This window comes from Phoxinus phoxinus, assembly GCF_949152265.1.
Source record: "Phoxinus phoxinus genome assembly, chromosome: 5".
Lineage (NCBI taxonomy): Eukaryota > Metazoa > Chordata > Actinopteri > Cypriniformes > Leuciscidae > Phoxinus > Phoxinus phoxinus.
The window spans coordinates 41,254,014-41,271,167 of record NC_136880.1 but is presented as its reverse complement, the minus strand read 5'-3'; the positions used below and the strand labels follow the sequence as shown (position 1 = coordinate 41,271,167).

The 17,154-nt window shown below is 33.7% G+C and overlaps 1 protein-coding gene across 1 annotated transcript in view; it reads left to right on the top strand.

The window, feature by feature from the left end:
* Window positions 1–8,377: 8,377 nt before the first annotated feature.
* The window catches only part of piezo2b (piezo-type mechanosensitive ion channel component 2b), a gene marked incomplete at its 5' end in the record, with an annotated part of 117,272 nt that continues 108,495 nt past the window's right edge, over window positions 8,378–17,154 (top strand). The window contains one exon of the mRNA XM_079613404.1: window positions 8,378–8,441. Coding sequence (XP_079469530.1) covers window positions 8,378–8,441 — 64 coding nt within the window. The remainder of the gene's footprint in view (window positions 8,442–17,154) is intronic.

Sequence of the window (17,154 nt, the reverse complement as noted above, 5' to 3'; positions counted from 1 at the left end):
GTATAAAAACAGACCCGGAGTTGGCTTCCATCCTATTGGACAGGTAAGCTAACATTACTACAAATAAAATATATTTTGATTTTGTACTTTAGTTTTTTTTTTAGTAAACGTATTGGTTGCAATCTGAAACATCACCGCTAGATGCCGATAAAAACTACACATAGCCCCTTTAAAAGGTGAAACGAATATATTATATAGACTCATTACATGCAAAGTGAGATATTTCAAGCCTTTATTTGTTATAATTTTGATGATTATGGTATACAGATTATGAAAACCCCAAATTCAAAATTAGAATATTGTGAAAAGGTTTTCATAAACTGTAAGCGCATAATCATCAAAATTATGACAAATAAAGGCTTGAAATATCTCACTTTGCATGTAATGAGTCTATATAATATATTAATTTCACCTTTTAATTTGAATTACTGAAATAAATGAACTTTTGCACCATATTCTAATTTTTTGAGTTTCACCTGTAAATGCTGTTTAATGTTTGATGATCGTGTTATTTTTCATGTGCAGTAATGCTTCTATCGCTTGTTTCATTGAAAAACAATGAACACAACGATACCTGGGAAAGAGTTAACTAAATATATACAGTTATGAAATCCCATAATGGCTTAAATGTTCATTTCTCCAATATACCTGCATTATCCTCCTATATTCCTTTTAACCGATGTATGTATTTAACTGATGTATGATGTATACATGTTTTATCCTAGTTTTAACATAGTTAGTTTTTTAATTTGTTTTAATGTACCTTCTTGTAAGGCGACCTTGAGTGCCCAGAAAGGCGCCAAATAAATAAAATTATTATTATTATTCCTGGGAACCAAGCATCATGAACTTAGTTTTACAGTCATATAATTCCATGTGTATAGATTTTTCTCAATGCATTAATGTTTGTGTGTGTATTAATCTCTTTCTTATTCACAGTAACCGTATCTTACAGAAAAGGACACATGTCTGCCTATACCGTTTGATGGACAAACTTTGAAGCTTAAAAGCCTCGGTCTTCTCTCGAATGCTAATTCTAATTGTATAGATGGCTAAAGAGCGTTTTAATAATGCAGAGCTTGAAGGGTAGATGGTCACTCGTGGTTAAGAGGTTATCAATGTTTTAGGGCTCTAATGAGGATGAGGATGATGATGCTCTGAAGAAAGTGATACCTGGAACTAATGTAAATCTGTGCAGACTGCAATACATCACAGGTGACATCACAGTAATACACAACGCGTGATTGGTTGATCATACGCACACACAGAGCCATGGTCATTCCAGAGGAGTCCATTATTAATATTCCATATTTGTTTTGTTTTCGTTTTTTCATTCTTCTGTATCCGTGTCATTTCTTATAAGCTACTCTTTTTTGCCAAAAAAAAAAAAAATCTTTCTTTTTAATATTTCATATATCCAATATTTTTTACTAGCACATTTTCTTTTACATGAAGGGTGTACAACTTGCTGCCATTATACTATATATAGAGTGTTCATATAATAGTTTTTATTAATAATATTCAGCATTAAGGTTAACATTCATGCATTACCTAACATGAGCTAACAATGAATAATAGGCTATATGTGTACGGCATTTATTAATGTTAATTAATATTCATGTTAGTTCACAGCAATACAACTTTTGATCTTATAAATGTATTCGTAAATGTTTAGATTAACTAATAAATGCTGTAGAAGTATTGTTTTTTTGTTAGTTAATTTTAACTTAAATTAATTAAGATTAATTAATCCGGCTATCGTTACTAAATAGTTATCTTATCTTAGTATTGTTTTTTTGTTAGTTCATTTTAACTAAAGTAGTTAACTTATCTTAAATGAAACCTTATTGTAACCGTTTTTATTTTAATGTTTAATTTTCATAATTTGTTGTCATTTTTTTATTTCATTTTGTCATTTAAAAAATATCTATAATTAAGTTTTATTTCCGTTTTAGTCATTTTTATTTCAATTACTAGTTATGGTAACTAATTTTATTTCAGTTAACATTTATTTTATTTCAAGTAACTATAATAACACTGTTTCAAATGTAATTTTTATTACATTTTGTCATAATGTCTGTTTAGTTTTTATTATTTTTAGTTTTAGTCATTTTAGTGCATCAAGTTAAACTTGATTCATGTAAATGTGTTAAGCTTCTATAAGTGGCTCTTAATGGATGTCATAAGTCAGAAGCTGTGCATGTGGATCTATGCCAGTCACAAATCCTTTAGTTTTATTATATATTCCTGTGACTGTAGGAAGTTTGTTTATGGTCGATGCGCAACATCACCTGACGTTGTTTTATGATCCAAACACCAATCAGGAGGCAGGTTTTCTTTTTGATGGACAATCAAGCAAACGTTTGCTGAGCATTAACCGAGATCAGTGTAATTAATCACGTTTATGTTTATGCATAATTGAAACGTCAGAGGATTATCGAGATGATCTCCACTCGTGTAGGCCTATTTGTCTGGAAGCTGCATCAGAAAACAGGTTTATTTTAGTTTATGAATTATGGATAGGGAGGCCAATGTTTCCTGACATCTGTTCGTCATGGAGTCTCCACCTTTAAAGAACAATCGTAAAAACTATAGATATTGATCAATAGCTTCCTTTCGATTAGCTGCGAGCCACTTAGACGTGATTGTTGTTCTTTTGACTGCATATATCTCCTCTTGCAATGTTGTGAAGATCAAAGAAATGCTGATATATATTCCTTAATGAACCCATCATAACACTCTAGACTAACTTGTACATTATTTGTTAGACTATGTCTATGTTTAGCATGTCATTAGCCTACTTAAACTGTTTTGAAAATTTCATGAAGCTTTGATGCACATTCTTTGGGGTTTAAGAAATTAATACTTTTATTCAGCTAGGATGGATTCAATTGACCCTTCGCAGGGAGCTTGATTGACAGGTGATCTGACCAATCATACTTCGCCATCCGCCATTTTGTCCGACAAAGCAGTCAGGAGAGTTAGTAGATTAACATGGGAGGATTTGAACTTGAGAAGCGGAGTGTACTGACGACTTTCCGCGGTTAAAACAACATTCCTTCTGATGTTCATTCATGTTTATTTGATGCTATAAATGAACTAGAAGGAAGAGATGATCGGTTCACGAGCGGCTTTAACTGAGGCGACACAGCGATCTCTCACGAGACATAAAGAGCCGGTATACATTTATTGTTTACATTTCTTTTAAAAAATGACCAAACTTGAAAAGTGAGACTTCGTTTGATATTTTTAATTGCAAAAGTAACCGATAAGTAACCTGGTCTGTCAGTGTGTTGTCAGTGTCCTCTCTGCTCCGTGATGTATTTTTCACTGCGTGAGAACATGGTGTGTGTGTGTGAGAGAGAGAGAGCAGCGTATCTTGTCGGACATAGCTACAGTAACTAAGGGGGGTGGGTCTTTGCGAACTGTCAATTGATCCAAAAGTGACAGTAAAGACATTTATAATGTTCCAGAAGATTATTTTTCATATACATGCTGTTCTTTAGAACTTTCTGTTCATCAATGAATGCTGAAAAAAATTGGCCAATGTTTCACAAAAATGTGAAGCAGAACTGTTTTTAACTTTCATAATAATCAAAGATGTTTCTTGAGCAGCAAATCATCATATTAGAATGATTTCTGAAGGATCATGTGACACTGAAGACTGGAGTAATGCTGAAAATTCAGCTTTTATTTCAGGAATAAATTCAATTTGACAATATATTCTTTGAAATAGTAATAATATTGCACAATATAACTGTTTTTATTGTATTTTTGATCAAATATATGCAACCGTGGTGAGTATAAAATATTTTTTCCCCATAAAACTTAAATTGTACCGACCCAAAACTTTTGAACAATATTCATAATTGATTTTTGAATATACACAAATAAATAGTCCAATTACAGTGGGACCAATGAGTTTAACGCCCTGAAAAAAACTCATTTTTTTACTGTTGTAGTAAAGCCCAAAACACCAAGAACCTGTAATAAAAACCCATGAAAATAAATGTACAAAGAACTATTTTGCGACACAAGAATTGCAGCCAAAAGTTGTTCCTGATAATTTTTTTTTTTTAAATAATATTAAAGGACATTTGACATGAAATGCACATACAGGTGAAATTTTTTCAGTAATTCAACTTAAAAGGTGAAACTAATATATTATATAGACTCATTACAAGCAAAGTGAGATATTTCAAGCTTTTATTTGTTATAATTTAGATGATTATGGCTTACAGCTTATGAAAACCTTTTCACAATATTCTAATTTTGAGTTTGGGGTTTTCATAAACTGTAAGCCATAATCATCAAAATTATAACAAATAAAAGCTTGAAATATCTCACTTTGCATGTAATGAGTCTATATAATATATTAGTTTCACCTTTTAAGTGGAATTACTGAAATAAATGAACTTTTGCACCATATTCACATTCTTCAGTTTCACCTGTATGACTGTTAAACATCGCTTATCAATGACTTGTATCATAAAACGGACAAGAATAACTTTTACAAGTAAGCACTTTTATATTTGCCAACACAAGATTGTGATTCGCTCTGAATTAAAAAGTGACTTTGTGTTTCTTCATTCTTCAGGATGTGAGGAGTTTGAAACATGACGAAGGCTCGATTTCTTGAACGAAAAGTCCAGGAGCGCAAAACACTGAGGATTGCCCATAGAAAACATCGCAAAACCAGCTCATGATGTTCGCTTCAACATGAAGGTACTGCTGGTTTAAATATTTTGGTCTCATATTTCATCTCTAAATGTTCATCTGTGTGTATATGTAAAGGCTAATAAATGTGAATGCAGACCACTAAGTATATGGATTATAGACATTATTCTATTATTAGCTGCGTATGAGAGCCAAGGAATTAAACATCCAGGAAGTTTGATCCGGTGTAAGTGCTTTGTGTTAAAATTTTGATGCCATCCTGAGGCTGAGAGTTGATGTACAGTTTTTAAAGAGCGTAAGAGACCTGCTCTCAGATCTCCTATATTCAACACCATTAATGAACAAACACAATGTCAGACAAATGGATTATTGATGCCTCACCTGCAGCATTAGATCACACACACACACACACACACACACACACACACACACACACACACACACACACACACACACACACACACAACACACACACACACACACACGCACACGCACACGCACACACTGCTCGCATGAGAAGACAACAGCAGGGATGTTTGGCACAGCTTTAATACTCAGTGTTTGGGAATGTTTCTTTAAAGGGGTGGTATAATTCCCCGTTTCACAAGATGTAAAATATTTCTCTGATGTCCCCAGAGTGTGTGTGTGTGTGTGAAGTTTTAGCTCAAAATACCCCACAGATATTTTTATATAGCATGTTAAAATTGTCACTTTTTGAGGATGAGCAAAAACACACCGTTTTGTGTCTGTCCCTTTAAATGCAAATGAGCTGCTGCTCCCGGCACAGGGGGCGGAGCTTCAAGAGCTTGCACTCACACACACATACACTGAACATTTCACAAACTTTTAGCCTTTTATGTTCAAACCGGAGTCAGACAATGATGGAGAGACTCAAGAAGAAGTGACAACATGTAGAAGAACAGGACATTTCTGACGGTTAGTTGATGAGTTTATGTATCTTATGTGTAGTTATCTTCTAGTCATTGATTAGCATATTCTGTCTTGATAATCTATAAATCGTGTTCAGGGGGCGGGGTTTATGTAAATTTTAGGGTTGGTGATGTCACTAACCCGGGAGGAATGTCGTGTAGTTCCTACCAGCCGTTTGTTGTAGTCCTTTTCTTTAAAAGCAAATATCTTCCTTTGCTTTGAACTTTGAGTGTTGTAACTTTGCAGATGTTGTTTATGATCAAACAGCAACATTACACACTAACTAAAGTTAGAAAAGTGAAATCATAATCAACCACCCCTTTAAATTATAATATTTACTCCAGGTTTGTGTAATATTCTCAGTTTGCATTTTCACTGTTTTGAGGAATAGTGAATGTGCATGTTAGATGAGTAAATGCTCACAATTAGTCTAGAACTACAATACCCATCATGTTCACACACACACACACACACACACACACACAACGTCGCACACAACGCCAATGTCAGTCAATACATGGGAGAGCAAATTAACTTGTGTTACTTGTTTGAAAAAGTAACGTTGCAAATTTAAAAGTAGTGTGTTACTTTACTGTTACTTAAGTAATCGTATTACGCAGCTCGTGTTACTTGTAATGCGTTTCCCCCAACACTGTTAATAGTGGTGTACAATTAATTTATGAATAATTTTAGCAGATGTTTTATGATGGTTTTAACTGTATGCCATTTTTAAAAGCATTTAAATGTTCAAAAGTGAGACTTCGGTTGTTATTTAGTCCACTAGTCCATTATTTTCTTGATCTAGAAACAACACAATCTGAAATGTTTCTTCTTCATTTTGTCATAATTAGTTTAAATTTTTTCAAAATCATAAAATGTATTGCTTCTTTGCCATTTTTAAGGGTAAATTATACTCTTAGACTTTTTGGGCATTTTTTTTTAAGGTAAGTGGCACAAAATATATTATTATTTTTTTAATGATTTTTCAGTGTTTTATAGAAAGTCTCTTCTGCTCACCAATGCTGCATTTATTTGATAAAAAATACAGTATAAACAGTAATATTGTGAAATATTATTTTCGTACTATATGTAAAATACCTGTTTTCTATTTGAATATATTTTAAAATGTATATTTATTCCTGATGGCAAATCTGTGGACTTTTTTTTCTCAGAATTGCACTTTTTTTTTTTTTTTTTTTTTCATCATTCGGACTTTATATCTCGCAGTTGCACGGAGGAATCCTCAATTCTGAGGAAGAAAAGTCTGAATTGTGAGATAAAAGTTGCAAATACCAAGTTTCCATTCAAAGCTGAATTTCCAGCATCATTACTCCAGTCTTCTGCGTCACATGATCCTTCAGAAATCAGTATAATATAATGATTTGATGCTCGAGATCAACATTTATTATCATTATCAATGTTGAATATAATAATATAATATTTTTGTGGAAACCGTAATACGTTTTTTGCAGGATTCTTTGAGAAAAGAACAGCGTTTCTTTAAAAATTATTCTTTTGCATATTTTTCTGTATTTTTGATCAATTGAATGCATCCTTTCTTAATATAAATATGAATCTCTCTTAAATATACATATATACGTGGAACACTGCTCAGTCAATCAAAGTTTAGGACTGAAGTATAAAATAAATGAAACCTTTTGATACTAACGCTTATTATTTTTTTCCTTCTGTCTTTTACTTTTATTTAACTTTTTTTAGCCATGTGAAATTATGAATATGGAAAAACAAGAGAGAACCAACGAAGTATTAATAACTGATCATGTTATAGTCAATGTATGCTTTTTCCTGTGAGCTTTTTTTTTTTTTTTTTTTGCTTAGTAAAATAAAACCTCTATAGTTTACCCATTTTTTTTTTGCCAAATTATTTTGTCAGATAAATACCTTAACCAAGTTTAGTGTTTTGTGCTTCCTTCATATTTAACATAAAAAATACACTATTTTGATGGTTCAATTGACCTTGTAAGGTCATTAAAAACAAATATTCCCCCTAGACATCACTCTTGGCCACTTCTGTATATATATATGCTATCAATCCTTATATTCGACAGGCTCATATTATTTCCTAGTCAGCTAAAAAGGAGTGCATGACCGTGATAAAATCTGTTCTAGAAGCCCCGTTGTAATGATGATGAGTTCCTAGTAAAACAGCAATCAAGTGGAGCGTCCCTCAGGGGCCCCAGGACCCTCCTCCCGCGGGCTCTCATTGGACCCGTGCTGGATCACTTATGCTCGGGCGTGTGTCTCTGACCGGAATGCCTGTGGCTTTCAGAGCAACTGTGGAGATGAATTGAGGAAGTCCTCCTGCACACCGTCAACATGAGCGCGTAAAAGTCACTCCGGGGACAGTTGATTTCCTCTTTAAGAACCCGAATCAGTGTTCGCGCTAGTGCCTCAGGATACGAAGTGATTTTTTTTTTTGTGTGTGACATTTTCTCAGGATACACGCGTTTTTATCGGACGCTTCCCGCGCGCGCGCACCGCTGGAGAGCCTGATGTCCGCGGCGCGCTCCGAGAAAACCAGGACGAAAACAGATTTTACATCAGCATGAGTTAGATTCATCACTTCACCCACTCGAGACAGACTTTTAACGCGTTTTATTTGTACAAAAGGGAGTCGTTAACTGGAAGTGTCCACCTCGTGTCCGCCGGGACTCATGCAGGACGCATGGGGGATCCAGAGTAAGGGTGCTCGGAGGATGCCGTCCTGTCCCGGATCCAGGACATCTGACATCCTTCACTTCTGAGAGCGATGGCTTCTGAGGTTGTGTGTGGTCTGATCTTCAGAGTGCTGTTGCCGGTGTGTCTGGCGGCAGGTGAGTGTCTCCATCAACACCTGACTTCACTGCGCGGAGGGTTTAGCGCTCGTGCTCGTGCTCGATGCGGAGATCGCCGTTACGCGGCAGGTGCGGGCGATACAACGTGCTAGATTATGAATTAAAGGAAGTTAATAGAAGTTTGCATGTGCAGAGAAAGAAACACTGCACATCATTAGTGTTAGTATATTTGCTATTCCTTAATGGTTCAATTTATAAACTCATAAAATCACATACTAATAGCTATTATACTCACTATAAAAATTATATGATCAATAAGTCATGGCAACATATGTTTTCACATGAACTTTTACTCGGAAAACTAATCTAAGCAATTTAAACCTGTTTAATAAGTTACGAGATTGAACTCGATTTTTAAGTCAGTTTAATATAATTTAAGTTGAAATGTCTTGTAAAAACAACTTAAGTTTTGAAGTTGAAAAGTTGGATTTTTTTTAAAGTTCTTTCCACTTGTTCCAAATGTTGCGGTACCGCTCTGTTCATTTTATTAACCAAGTAAATGTTACATTAATTAATTAATCTATTTATTTATTTATTTGAGACCATGCAAGTACAAAAAAGTGTCTAAGAAAAGCACATTGAGAGACTGGGGCTAGTTGTCATACTTTTATGCAGTGAATACTTCTCAGGGTTTCTTTTTTTTAATGCCATTTTGTTCTTCTGTGAAGAAACATAAAATACTTTTTTTTAACAACATATCTGCATTTAAAATCTATTGTTGGCTATTTAATGGGTTTTCTGTATATAGTTATAAATCACAAAACAATTAATAAAAGGGGTTTAATTATTGTTAATGGCTCAGAAATTGTAATTGAGTTGATAAAATTGTAGTTTTTGAGGATGTAAATCTCAATTTGTCTTTATTTATGGAAGTGTTTAAAACCAACATACAAATACTGTTAGCGAAAGCAATCATTTGCATAATTAGTTTTGACTCAAAACTTGATAGTTACTGAAATATAGACCTTATGACAACTAATCTTATTTTATTTCAGTAGATAAAGATTAGGTACAGTAGATTATTTACTTAACAAGATAATATGATATAAGATTTTGTCTCTGAGTAGAGAGAAATGGCAAATATAACAATGTTACAACTGTTACAATAATTAACTAATTCTCTGGTTGCTCCATAAAGTCTTTTAATAACATGCGTCCATTTTGTTTTAATAGAGTAATGCCATTTTATGCCTGAACTTTCTCTTAATGTCATCTAATGTGAAACATGCAGGCTGAACATTCATTAATCCATAATGAATCACGATTGGACTTGTCATATTCTCCTGTCATTTTCCTCATCGTGGCTGATGGTTTATTGTTCAGTGATGTTTCTGATAATGAGCTGTCCATAGATTATTGACAGTAATACACCCAAACCCCTCAGTGTTTTGAAGATACACAATTGACTTTTGCATAAAACATGTGGAATGTTTGTTTTATTTTTTAATAATTTTTCATTTGTGATTGATTCCATTTAAGCCTGATGTGTAGCGATCATTATTTAGATATTTTCACATTTCCCCCACTCATTTTATTATTCATTTTTTGACACCTGCTCTAAATAATGTCCCACATATCAAATCATTCCTGTCTGTATGTTCTTGACACATGAGACTCGTGCAATTTTTAATAAACATTTACTTTTTAACAGGGAACTAAATAATGCTATATATATATATACAGTTATTTTAGTCTTGCTTTCCATTTTTTTAAATTAATTTACTATTTAGATACATTGCTTTTCATGTTCCTTAAGATATTAAGTATCTACATACACACACACACACATATATATATATTTATATACTTAATATCTTAAGTAATTTTGCAAGAGAATATTTTTTTTTACAGTGAAATAACCGTAATGCATGAAGGGACAGTGTGTGTTGTGCTGTTTTAGTTTTTGAAAACATCTTATTCAAATGATTGAAAACATCTTATTGGCGAAGGTTTAATGTCTTTTGCTGATGTTTTTTAAGCTGTTGGTACTTACGGTCGCTTTTACCATCGTGATATTAATCTAGAAGCTTTACAGTGTGTTTAAGGGTCTTAATCAGATCTGTGGCTGCCCACAATTAATCCACATTCACATTTCCTCTTATTTAGCCTATATAATTAGCCCTCAGAAACACACACACATGCACGCGGCGGACACACACTCTTTCTCTCGGTCGGATTCTTCCTATAGGTATAGATAAGATCCACTCTATAAGATGGTAATGTATCTCTTGACAGCCGAAGTCATTCCGTTCTCTTTTCTTCCAAACGCACCGGCCGAGCTGTGGAGCTTCTCCATTAATCGGTGGAAAGTCGTTTTAACTGCATGAATTAATAATGTGGCATCAGAGCGGAGAAGAATCGGCTGCCCATTATCGTAAACACCTTTAATATTTGATGATTTTATTTTTTCGCTTGAAGTAGTACTGAGCAAAGGTCATCCGCTGGAAACATAACAGAGGACGGACAGGAACAATAAATGCTCATGTTCGGACGTCAGCACTAACATCTCTGAGATCAAGAGGTCTTTGAGTGACTTTTCTTTTCAATAGAGATCACGATTCTGATTAGACAACTAAACAAAACAGTATATTTAAAAAGTTGATGTAATTAATCCGAATCAGGTTTTTTTTTAATAACTCTTGATTGAATCATTCACTCTCAGACAAAAAGGTACAAAAGCTGTCACTGGGATGGGATACCCTTCAAAACACTTCTATCATTTAGGTACTAATATGTACACTTTTGCTACCAATATATGCACCTTTAAGTTACTTATGCACTCTTTAAGGTGAACCTTTTAAAAGGGAATCGCCTCAGTGACAGATTTTGTACCTTTTTTTCTGAGAGTATTTAAGGACTCACTCATAAAGACTTCACTTGTTTCATTACTGGACGACTCCGTGTTTTTGAATGAATATTGAATGAATGATTCAATGACTCGCTCATAAAGACTTCACTTGTTTCATTACTGGATTAATCTGCGTTTTTGAATTAATATTAAATGAATGAGTCAATGACTCACTCATAAAGACTTCACTTGTTTCATTACTGGATTAATCGGCGTTTTTTAATGAATATTGAATGAATGATTCAATGACTCGCTCATAAATACTTCACTTGTTTCATTACTGGATTAATCGGCGTTTTTTAATGAATATTGAATGAATGATTCAATGACTCGCTCATAAATACTTCACTTGTTTCATTACTGGATTAATCTGCGTTTTTTTATGAATATTGAATGAATCATTCAATGACTCGCTCATAAAGACTTCACTTGTTGTTTTATTACTGGATAAATCTGCGTTTTTGAATCAATATAGAATGAATGATTCAATGACTCGCTCTTAAAGACTTCACTTGTTTCATAACTGAATAAATCTGCGTTTTTGAATGGATATTAAATTAATGATTCAATGACTCGCTCATAAAGACTTCACTTGTTTCATTACTGGATTAATCGGCGTTTTTTAATGAATATTGAATGAATGATTCAACGACTCGCTCATAAAGACTTCACTTGTTTCATTACTGGATTAATCGGCGTTTTTTAATGAATATTGAATGAATGATTCAACGACTCGCTCATAAAGACTTCACTTGTTTCATTACTGGATTAATCTGCGTTTTTTAATGAATATTGAATGAATGATTCAACGACTCGCTCATAAGGACTTCACTTGTTTCATTACTGAATAAATCTGCGTTTTTGAATGAATATTGAATGAATGATTCAACGACTCGCTCATAAGGACTTCACTTGTTTCATTACTGAATAAATCTGCGTTTTTGAATGAATATTGAATGAATGATTCAACGACTCGCTCATAAAGTCTTCACTTGTTTCATTACTGGATTAATCGGCGTTTTTGAATGAATATTGAATGAATGATTCAATGACTCGCTCTTAAAGACTTCACTTGTTTCATAACTGAATAAATCTGCGTTTTTGAATGGATATTGAATGAATGATTCAATGACTCGCTCATAAAGACTTCACTTGTTTTATTACTGGATAAATCTGCGTTTTTGAATCAATATTGAATGAATGATTCAATGACATATTTTTTTTCTAACAGTCCCTTGTCGCCACCTACTGGTGTAACGATGTAAGGATACAATCTTTATTTAATGCGTCACGTTTCAAAAGGCGGTTTACTCTATTTTGATTGCTATCATAGATATCAGTGTTTATAAACTCCCAATCCAATTGTAAAATTTAGTCGAAGTTTCTGAGTGAAAATTCTACACACATTTTTTTCAATTCTCTAAATACATATTTCGTTTGTTTTATATGAACTGAGGAACAGGTTGAGTTATATTGAAGGGTCTTTTCTAAAGGTCTGTGGTTTAAATCATAAAGTGTGTAAAAGTGTAGGCTAGTAGTTCTCCTGCTGTCACTCTAAAGGCTTTCAGTTCTCCAGAAACATCAATTATTCCTGAGATGGATCATGGTTTGAACGCGGTCAGTGTGGTTTTGCTACTAAAGGAATGACATGACCGAAGCGCTGTGAAGGAATTAAGCTGGGATTTTGATTTAGCCACATTTTCATTATCATCTCAAGTTAACTGTCCATGACAGAAGCATCATGATAAAAAGAAGATATCTGATTAGATGTATCTGTGCAGTGCTGTATGTGAAGCATTAGTGCAAAAAAGGAAGGAAATATTGTTTTTAAAAAATACAGTATTTGATGCATTTTTATATTTTGGCCTGGCTTCTTGTTACAGAGTGGTGTTTGCTTGTGCAAAACTCACTTAAAGGATTAGTTCACTTTCAAAAAAGGTTTTGCTGATAACTTACTCTCCCCGATGTCATCCAAGATGTTCAAGTCTTTCTTTCTTCAGTCGAAAAGAAATTAAGGTTTTTGAGAAAACCATTCCAGGATTTTTCTACACAGAATGGACTTCAATGGCAACCATCTATCCCAATGTTCAAAAGAAGGTTCATATGTCCGTCTCAATGCAGCTTCAAAGTCTCGACACGATCCCAGTCGAGAAATAAGAGTCTTATCTAGCGAAACAATCGGTTATTTTCAAAAAAACTAAAATATATATATATATATATACTTTTTAACCACAAATGCCCGTCTTGTACATCTCTTGAGATGCGTCACCAGTTGGAAAGGTCACGATTTTTTTAAAAACAAAGATGTTGGACGATTTTGAAGTTAGAGGAGAAAATGAGATTAGTTTCGCCCTTATGTTTTTGAACCGGATACACAGACAAATAACTTAGACAGACGACGTGACGCGTGACCTTTCCAACACTAAAAAAAATGAACTAGGAAGTTTGTGCACTTTACATAATATATTTCTATTTAGTTTACTTATAATAATTGTGTTTGTTGACTTAAGATGTTTTTTTTTTCTATAAGGTCCACATAATTATGTCTTAACTTTACAGTACAAAATCCTAACGTGTTGTCTAAACACAAACCATTTATGTTAAGTAAAAACATTCGTACATCCAGAGGGTGGCGGTATAGTGCAACGCAAACTGCCATTTTGCCCTAACTTAATTTGATTGTGTTCAATCTGATTAAATATATGTTAAATTTAAGTTTACTTAATCCGTTTGTGTTGGATTACATGAATGATTTGTGTTGCATTAACTGACACTGGGCGGTGCTTGTTAGTTTCCAGCATGCTTTGCATATGGTTGAATTAAGAGAGAATAAATGTTAAAATTAAGTGTTATTTTATGTTTTTTTGAGAAAGTGAGAAAAGGGGAAGACTTGATAGTGTGTAATTGTGTTTAATGTTCAATTACATTGGAATTATTAGAACAATTTCAATTACAATTGTGGAGAAGAGTGGAGCATTGTGTTTGGCTGTGACTGATTCAGTTATTTTAACTTATTTGGTTGGAGGAGCATGTAAATCTTAGCATTTAAGATGCTAATATGAGCTACTGCTAGTAAATACAGTAACTAGCTATAGTCAATTTAATTATGTGTCACTAAAATAAATGAAATATTAATGGTTGAATGAAATTTAAAAATCACCCGAATCATGTCAGGAAACCTTAAAAAATGTCAAAACTTTGAAGCTGCATTGAGACGGACATATGAACCTTCTTTTGAACATTGGGATAGATGGTTGCCATTGAAGTCCATTATATGGAGAAAAATCCTGGAATGTTTTCCTCAAAAACCTTAATTTCTTTTCGACTGAAGAAAGAAAGACATGAACATCTTGGCTGACATCGGGGAGAGTAAATTATCAGGATTTTTTGTTTTTGAAAGTGAACTAATCCTTTAATGTTTTCAGCTTTTGAAGAATGTTAGACGTGTTGGGGCGCTCTGGCCTCAGGTGACGCGGTGATCCGGATTAAACTGGTGTGTTTTCCTGTGTGCTGCCGCTGGTTTTATTAACAGGATGAATGTCTGTGCTGTAATCTATAAGACTGAGTTTAATGGCCTCCATCTCTGTGTTTAGTGGTCCTGCACTTATCTCTCTCTCGCACCAGTGTGTCTGCTGTCCGCCTGAACCAATGGCACAGCGCTTTCTGTCAAATGCTCAATATTCTTACAGACTCCACTTTATATTACCTCTGTTGCACATAGTTATAGTTAATTAATCTTATGCATTACTACAGTATATATTGGCTACTGTGCATCACACACAAAATTGTATATATACGTGTGTGTGTGTGTGTGTGTGTGCAATGCATTTATAATGAAATAGATGTATATTTCTAATCAAATATTTTTAATCATAATATCTAATTTATTATTCATTTAAATATTTTTTTACAACAGGGTTGTTGTGTGTGTGCGCGTGTGTGTGTGTGCGTTTGTGTGTGTGTGCAATAGATATATAATGAAATATATGTATATTTCTAATCAAATATTTTTAATTAGAATATCTAATTTATTATTTATTTAAAACATTTTTTACAACAGGGTTGTAGTCTGCTCTGCGTGTGCGTGTGTATGTGTGTGTGTGTGTTTGTACAGGGTTCTTGAGTTAATATTGAAAAAGGTTCTTATACATTTTTGGTTCTTCATTTCAGTGTTTAAATATTAAAGGTCATCGTGTTTAGTTTTTAATAATTCTGTGTTAAAAGTTTTCTATTCACACATGCTTTTGACAAATGCTTTTATCCAGAATGAATTGCATTGAATTCAAGGTTGCATTATTTAAGTGCAATTTTGTTCAAAAACGGGAAAAAATATTTTAGATACAGTTTTATTGATAATTTTTTTAGTTTGTAATATATGTAAATAATATGTTCCCATAAGTATTGCATAATACAGTTATTTTATATAGTACTTAAACACTCGTTAATGCAACTGGAATGGTTAAATCGTTAAATTCCTTACAATAACTATATCTAATTGGCACAAACTGGAGTCTCTTCAGAGCCTTTTATTTTATGTGAACATAAACTGTTTATGCTTATACTGGATTTTAGTTTTCTTTTTAATATCACCTTTCCATATTGTGCTTAAGTTTGCCAGTATGGTTCAATATTTATGACTCTTGTTAGTGATAATAGCAGAGGAAAATCCCTGTGCTCGTGATATCTGCACTTTTATTGTCACAAATGTGTGTTTTGTAGCAGGGAATAGAGCTATATTGGATATTGGATAAACAATATAATGAGTATTTTGGCTGTTTTTACACGTGTAAGTGATGTAATGGCGCTCGTGTTGTCTTTGGCGTGTACTTTGCGATGTTCTTGCATGTCAGGTTCAGATGAGGTCTTCTGCTGAGATCCATGTTTGGTTGTGAAATAATAAATGTGTGTAATATTCCCAGTCTCTGCTCATAAAATGGCAAACGTGAGATTAACAACAACTCGAGCTGAAGAGGAGGGGTTTTAAACGCAATTACTTTTCTAGTATAGTTCAAATCAAGCCGTGTCACAACAGTTTCTCATGACGACGTGCTTCATTTGCTCTTCTGAGCGTCTCGTGAAGAATAAACCCCGCGGCTCATGGAAAGAGAGATCAAGAAACTTTTTTAAATTTTTATTTCACCTTTATTTAACCAGGTTAGTCGGTTGAGTCCAGATTGTCAAGTCCAGCTGATTTGTATCGGTCTAGATTTTGTAGTTCTCTCAAGACATCTTCAGATTGAATTTCTGCAAATGAGAATTGCGGAGGGCTAGAGCCAGATGCTCAAGTAGATGCTGTGTTGTTGTCCCGGGTTACTCTTACTTTGGAAAACTCTCGGCATGTGCTGCAGAACTAAAGGCCTGTGAACGAGACCGTATTCTCACAGGCGTTTAACTCTTCATAAGCATAAAAGCTTAATAATACAGTATATATGTCAAGTCAAATCTAGTTGTATAGCACTTTCAAAATACAGATGTTTAAAAGCAGCTTTACAGGAAATCATGGTGTTTATGTATTAATATGTACTTTAAATCAGGGCAGATGCAAACCTGAAGTTATACTTTGAAAACCGATTGAAAAAAAAAATGTAATCCTGAAATCAGATTTATTGATCTGTCTGTCATTCCATCCATCCATCCATCCATCCATCCATCCATCCATCCATCCATCCATCCATCCCTTCATCTATCCCTTTATCCATCCATCATTCTGTTTATTCTATCTATCTATCTATCTATCTATCTATCTATCTATCTATCTATCTATCTATCTATCTGTCTATCTGTCTATCTGTCTGTCTGTCTGTCTGTCTGTCTGTCTGTCTGTCTGTCTGTCTATCTATCGTT